Here is a 7810-nt window from a genome sequence, read left to right as displayed (position 1 = left end):
TTTACATGCTGACTAAAATGACAACAATTTGTAGGAAAAAACGCAAACCCTGAGCCCGAACATCTGAGCAGCAAGGACACGTCACTTCCGGAGCCGTTCTCACCAACAGCTGATTCCGCTTCCGGCTCCCAGTGACTGAGTGGTCGCATGTGCGTAGTGTCTGGTGAGAGGGGACCTCACTAATGACAGGGGGCTGATTTAGGGGTACTTATACTCTGTCTGTAGTCACACTGGGAGTTATAAGGGGAAACATATGGGAGGAAGGGGTAGTGTGTAGGGACAGAAGGGGGGTATGGTGCTTGCAGTGTGCTGTGGGGTGTTATGTTAACCAATAAAATCACCACTTTGTCTGGACGAGAGACCCCTCTAACGTCAAAGATTATTCCTACCATCTCAATTCTTGCAGATATGTTCTGGGATGACAAAGGTTAACAAGGGACAACAGTCCACAGTGTCTGGTTCTCTAAATCGTTTTCAGTTTTATGCATTGTAAAGTGATATAACTTGTACAAACACGATTGTATGCCAGGGGCTGTTCACCCTGTTTCGAGAATACATACGTTAGTGCTGCACAATGTAACGCAAGGCATCATTTTGTCTGGCATGTCCCTTTTGTGTGTAAGAATGTCTTTGTAGAGAGTGGCAGATATGTTTGTTGCCACTTTGTGGCAATGTGTATATTTTTAGTAATGTAACTGTGTTGTACAAGGTGGTATGTGCAATAGAGGCAGAGTAAATATGTGTAGGCTGGTGTATAGCTGGCTATGAATATTGCTTGTTGTCTGTAGAAAACCTGTTTATCATATGTTAGTATTTTCTGTAATTAATAGCAGAATGTTGCAGTAATTTGGCCCTGGCAAATAATGTTTAATATTATGAGTCAGAGTAAAAAGTTCATAGTCAGCAGGCTTGTAAGTCATGTGCTTTTTTCTCCCTAACTTTGCTTTGGATGTAATTTTTAAATTAGTAAATTTAGCTAAGCTCCTTTTTGCATTCAGATTTGCAGAGCATATGTTCTGACAAACTCTTATGTATTTGCAGAGACTGCTCTTGTGACTTAAGACATTTGCATATATAATGGCTGATAAGAAGCATTTGGCATTTTCTATAATCCAGTATTTACATGACCAGCTGCATAATGGTGGACTTTCTTCCGATGCCCAAGAGAGTCTTGAAGGTAGGCTATAATGTGTGCTGAGGTTTGTAATATGCTTTAATGATGTTAGTGATTTTATTCTTTCCCTTAAAGTTTTCTTAGCATTCTTGTCTTGCAATGTTTAGTTATCTAATAGAACATTTAATATGTACAAGTTTTTGGAATATTTAATGCAGAAACCATAATTTTGTGTAGTAGTCAGACATCCTGTTCAAGTAGACACAAAATACCAAGAGCGCCTGGGCATATTATTTGGGTTAAACTCTACAACCACACTAAACTTTAGAAGGGAGGGCATTCCCTAAAAATGTATTTACCAAAAACATTTAAACATGTATACAAAACATGCATTAAATAAAGTGCAATGAAACTATTTAAAAAAAAAAAAACCTCTTTAACTCACTTTATTAGAACTAGTTGTCATTTATTGAATCTGTCTAAACTGCTGATAGATGAAATTAGTATAGCTGCATCGCTAGACATATGTTTTGCAATAAATTCAGGTTAACCCCACTGAATTGTTCTAGGGGCATTTATTATCTACAGCTGTGGATCCCAAACTTTCTCAGTTCGAGGCACTCCTAGGGTCTCAATAATTTTTTCAAGGCACCCCTTAGCCAAATAATTACCAAGTAGTCTGCCGCCTTGCTTACCACCGGCCCTGGCTGTGGCACCATTGTGAGATCGCTGTGGCACACAGTTTGGAAACCACTGATCTACAGTGAAATAGATAAACGTGTATGGGTTTGGTAGTCTTCCACCAAAGTGTCTCAATGTGGAACCTAAATTCTCATGTTTTTGTAATTGGTCAAACATGACCACTGTATTGATACCTTTTTGTGAGCTACTATTTTAAAGATGTCAGCGTTAAAAGTAGAGTCACAGGGGCCACACTCTTCAAAACAGCACTGTTTGCACTTACCCACAGTCCTGGAATTAACACTGGGTAAATCTGTTTACTCTATTTTTGTGCGCAGCCTTTGCATTTGTAATATAACAATGTTTCCAGTGTTTGTAGTATCTTGTCATTTTACAATCTTCTAATTGTAGCAATTAAAATCTATGTTGCAATTGTTTCATGAGTTTATTTAGACTTGTGGATGTGTTTCACTGATGTGTCAATTGGAGAACTCTAAAGTTTATGGGTTTTGCTGCTAGCTACTTCCCTCACATCATGCATTCAGCTCAGTACACCAGAACCAGGCAACTGTCCCCCTCACAGAATGGTATTACCCACTTATTCCTGGCTATATTTACCTTCTCATTGTGGGGTATGTTTGAAGAAAATGCACAAGCTTTTCTTGTTGCAATGATTTGTGAAATGTCCACTGATGTCAGTCTGTGAAGCATTTCCCCTGATATAGAACAAAGTACATGATAAAATTAGGCAGTAGTAGCATTTAAAAAGCATTTTATTTGTCTAGCTCTAAGAACTAGTGCACATGGGTGTTTTTAATCTTACAGTTCTGCGTTGCATTATTCTACCTTTTAGATCAAGACACATTTTTAAAATAAAATGTTTGGCTTTGGTGATACTACTCTGACTTTTAATGGATCATAAAATAGAAATAAGGAAGGGGAGAGTGTATTATTGGGGCACTCTAGAAACCACTGAATTAAAACATATATAAATTTTATTGATATGCATTAAAATAGTATAAAATGTCAATGGTAGAAAACATTAGCAAAATATTAAAACGTGAGTATGGAAATGTAAACCAGAACATTAAGTGATAAAACTAGCAGTAAGACACCGCTAGATCGCGCCACAAAGCCCTATATTGTATAATTATTTTTAAATATATTTAAGGTGTGATGGAACCCCTATTGCTGAAGAGATCTTCCTATTGCCTCCACCAGCTCTCGTAAAGGCGCATCACTATCTTTATAAATAAATGCAACCTTTTGTAATTATATGTTGACAATCAGGGAGATTCATATTGCTATCTGCTAACCCATTCAATTAGTACATGCAGTAGGTGCGTTAATATTGCACCCAGATCCCCTCACTGATATTGGGAGAGTGCTCGTATAAATCCAATAAACCCTTCTACCTATAGTATTGCTCTGGGTGCAATACTAACGCACCTACTGCATGTACTGATTGAATGGGTTAGCAGATAGCAATATGAATCTCCCTGATTGTCAAAATATAATTACAAAAGGTTGCATTTATTTATAAAGATAGTGATGCACCTTTTGAAATATTTGGAGAGCAATACTCCTGGAAATATCTGGGATAAAAGGGGTATAACTCTCATGATGGTATATGTGACAAAACGAGTGTGATACGCTAACCATTCTGTGTGTCGTTTCTCACATAATGTGGATTATAGTACTTTTTATAGCCCTTGCTTTTGTTCCCCAGCTCACCAGACTACAACTGCATTGTCCAATTACATGTGGTTAAGGGGACATTGTAGTTCAATGTAAATATGTATATTGCGTATTATATATTGATGACTTGCAGTAATGTTATTCATTGTCCTTAAACTGAAGCCAGGAGGGTTATGGGTAAAGATCAGGTGGTGTCCACAATACAGGTGAGAGGGCTGCAGCTGCATTCATTCGCCCCCCTCCTTCCTCTACAGGAAGCATGGAACAGCTGGAGATCCTGTGACATCACAAAGTAGTGTAAGGGGTTAATTTTAGGAGGTGCTCACTGCTACCTTATCCTTGGAAGTAGGGGAAGCCAATTAGCATCAATTGTTATCCTTAGGACTAGTCCAGACCTTCTGTCTGCATTCCAGCAGGGAGCTTCTGTGAAAGGACAACTCATCTTCACTGCACTGTCCAAACCCCTAGTCCTGCACTGACCAATGGTTAAGAAGAATAGACCCAGGGGTTTGCCCAGGGAGGGGAAAGACTGTGGAAATTAGACCTGAGATATAAGGAACGACTCTAGGGGGGAAGGGTGTTCATTCTGATATTTCATTCATGAAGAGTGCAAGATCTAGTTTTGAGTTGTCGTTTTCTAACTAGAGTCTATATATGCAGCTGAGAGAGATCCATGGGTCGTGAAGTCTGGACAGCCAGGTGACTATAACTCCTTAAGCTAGTGGGGTAAGAGACAGATGATGTGGTAAACCTGCCTGGCATTTATTGTATTGTGTGTACATTATATTTATTGTCATACGAACAACAGTAGAATATTCTGTTGTATTTTTATAACTGCATTTGCCTGAGTGACTACGAATCTTAGAAGGTACTGGGTAGACTTCCCTGGCATAGCAAGGCACCCGTGGGTGGCCAGCCAGCGTGAAGTGGGTAGCATTGGGCCAGATAAACCCGGTATCTTCACAGTATCTTACATGATCCAATGTCTATGGTTCAAAATCACTATAGAGCTTTCTGCCTTGGTATTGGAGACTATATATCGCCCGTATAATTAAGGCAATAGGAAGATCTCTTTCCATCACACCATAAATATATTTAAAAATAATTATACAATATAGGGCTTTGTGGCGCGATCTAGCGGTGTCTTACTGCTAGTTTTATCACTTAATGTTCTGGTTTACATTTCCATACTCATGTTTTAATATTTCGCTAATGTTTCTACCATTGACATTTTATACTATTTTAATGCATATCAATCAACTTTATATATGTTTTAATTCATTGGTTTCTTGAGTGCCCCAATAATACACTCTCCCCTTCTTTATTTCTAATTTCTGATAATTTGGTGTGGGTGCACCCCTCCTAGGAGATTGGTAAAGATGATAGCGATATGAAAATCCCCTATTAATGAGTTGAACTAATCCTCTAGGAATTTTTGAATCCACCTGTTGCGGTGTATATTCATTCTATTTTCATTTTTGTTTAGATCATCTGTGCTTAATATGATAACATTATAATGAGACAATAACAAGAGTTAATAATACATTGGTTATCTGTTCACCACAGTTGCAATCCAGTGTCTGGAAACCGCATTTGATGTTTCTATGGAGGATCAAACCTTGGCCGTATCTGAAACCCTTCCAGAGTTATTTGCTGCAGCTACAGTAAAGGTAGAAATATCTTTCACAATATTATCTAGATCTGCAATATTAAACCTGTGTATTTAATCTGTGTTTCTCCTTTGGACCAAATGGCAGCTATAACTATGGGTAGCTTCCTTTCCCTGGTTAGTTAGAGATAGGTAACAAAATACACCCCTGGATGGTAAATAAGGTAGCTCCTCCTCTTCCCCTATGTCTTTTCCTATCTCTAGCATAGGTAGTGCATGTTGTGTTTGGCTTTTTTTCTGTGAGTAGGGGCTTAGCCTTCTTGGAGCTCTCGGGCACTCGGCAGTAGTGCAGCAAGCCGTAGAGGGGCTGGCTACTCCTGACACAGCAGACTACTACCTTAGGAGCAGTACTCATGCAGTAATTTCAGTTTGATACTGGATTGTGGTCTGTGCATGTGCGGAGACCGCGTCAGAGGTCATAGTCCACAAAAAGTAGGAAGAAGGTGTGTGTTTGCACTGCGATTCTTTTAGCTATCCCTGTTGAATCCGGTTCACAGATGGAGCCTGAGTTGGATCCCAAGCAGCTGAAGAGCACCTGCAGTAGGTAAGCCTCTATATATAGGGGTGCTTTATAGAATATCTTTTTATAGTTACAAAGAAGGGACTATAGAAGGAAGGTCAAATCAGAGAACTCAACAATAATTACTACCAAAATCAGTCCTCAGTAATACCAGTAGAGGGAAGAATAGCACATTATGCAGACATATGGTGCTGAATATTGTAAGAAATGGGTACAAAATAGAATTTCATCGCTACCCCGAAATGGTGGTAGTTCCATTTACCAGTGTGGATTTAGTAGCCCTACAATTCAGTCTGCAATCATTAATACAGTCTCGTGCAATATCTCTTCTTCCAGCAGGTCAAGAAGGCATTTTTTTTTTTATTTTTTTTTTACCCTCCGTCAGAAAAACAGCAGGGTCCTTTATGAAAAAATCCTGGATTTGAAAGGGCTCAACAAATTTGTCCATACCAAGCATTTCATTATGGAGTCTGTGAATTCCATCCTCATGTCCACAGGTGTAGAGGACTGTCTCACATTTTTTGGATGCCTTTTTTCATATCTTTGTGGCTGTCCATCACAGGGAGTTTCTCAGATTTGGTGTACTGAGCCAACACTTCAAGTTTATATGCTTGCCCTTCGTGCTTTCAATGTCCATGTTCTCCCCAGACAATTTTTTCAGCCGGCATTAAGAAGCAGTTGAGTAGGGACACTTGTAATACTTTGCAATAATAATGAAAAATGTTGGAGGTCAGACTTGGCAGCACCGGTCAGATTGGTGGTCAGTGGTCTAATACACAGTGCTGACTGTAGTCCTTACATAGTGCATGTTATAACAGGAGAAACAATGGTTAAATCTATTATAATAGGATTCTTTTGGGCTCCAAGAGCCAGGTGGCAAATAAAAACGGCTGGATGAAGCACCCGGATATAGGTGTTGGGGGAGAACACTGAACATCTGAGAGGACATTTACCAAGGTACTAGTAACTTATAGCAGAACTAAGGAAAAATGGGTCGATATGGCCTTGTTTGGACAACATTTGATGAGGTCGAAAATCAGTGTCCATTGCAAGACTGCTCAAGTGATACAATTTCTGAATCTGCGTAGCTGGATTGTGAACAAGCTGAAAAGCCATCTTAACCCATCACAAAAGATGCATTTCTTGGCTGTCCGGATAGACGTTATACAGAGCAAAGTCTCACTGTTGCAAGAGAGGTGTGTCAAGATCCGGTCCCTAGTTTAAATATATACATAAAAAAAGTCTGAGGTTGGTGCGTGTGGCTTGGTCCCCAGAGTGCTGGGCATCGCACGAGTGCGGCGGCCATATTGAAATGGACTCACAGGCGCTAGGGGCTGCGTGAAAAGAGGTTAATAAAAATATACTTTATTAAAATAAAAATGTTTTGTTTGCGCTGTTTTATATGTAGCACCCAGCGCTGCAGCATGTGAGGTTAAACCCCAATGAGTGTATAAATGTATGCTAAAATTAAAAATAGAAAAGTGTGCGTGTAGGCGCTGCAGCACCGATAAAGAACCGGCGCTCTGCGTTGAAGGGGTTAACTATGTGCAATGTAAATATGTGTCTTTTGAATGTCATTGCAGTGTTTATGTGTATAATAAAGGTATAGAGTACTTACCCTGTAACAACCAGCGTCCTGGAATAAAATAGATCCAGGAGGTGCAGAGCCTCCTGGGGGTTCCAGGAAACGAAGTCCCTAGTTTGAGCTTAAAGAGCTTCAACTAGTGACAGGACTTTTGCCCAGTCACTAGAAGTCAGATTGGGCGGGAGATTTAAAACCTAAATCTCCCACCCCAGAAAGAGAGGCACCAGGGGAGGAGAGTTGGCTGAGCCCCCGTCTCCCTGGCAGCTCGTGGACAGTGGTGGGGGGGACCCCCCTGCTACTAGCAGTATTGTTAAAGGTGTTAAACCTCTCTGGGTTTATTCACGTGCACACTGCATGAATCAACCAAGATTGGTTAAAGGTACAGGAGGACGGATTACCTCCTGCTGAGACTAATCTTCAAATGTGTATTGAAAAGGCACTGTTTTGTATTAAAAGTTGTTCTTCTGATTCAATCTGACCTGAGCACTGATACCTTCAGTCAGTGTGACTGCAAATAAACATCACTTGCTTCAGAGACCTGCT

The 7810-nt window shown here is 40.0% G+C and overlaps 1 protein-coding gene across 1 annotated transcript in view; it reads left to right on the top strand.

Moving 5' to 3' along the window:
* The first annotated feature begins 69 nt into the window (after window positions 1-69).
* Window positions 70-7810, top strand: part of SGTA (small glutamine rich tetratricopeptide repeat co-chaperone alpha) — a 32608-nt gene continuing 24867 nt past the window's right edge. Inside the window, 3 exon segments of the mRNA XM_075205483.1 lie at window positions 70-163; window positions 1042-1177; window positions 5060-5163. Of these exon segments, the coding sequence (XP_075061584.1) occupies window positions 1078-1177; window positions 5060-5163 (204 nt within the window). The 5' untranslated portion in view covers window positions 70-163; window positions 1042-1077.

This window comes from Mixophyes fleayi, chromosome 1 (genome assembly GCF_038048845.1).
Source record: "Mixophyes fleayi isolate aMixFle1 chromosome 1, aMixFle1.hap1, whole genome shotgun sequence".
Lineage (NCBI taxonomy): Eukaryota > Metazoa > Chordata > Amphibia > Anura > Limnodynastidae > Mixophyes > Mixophyes fleayi.
The sequence above is the reverse complement of the archived record's forward strand: the minus strand, read 5'-3'. Positions and strand labels throughout refer to the sequence as shown.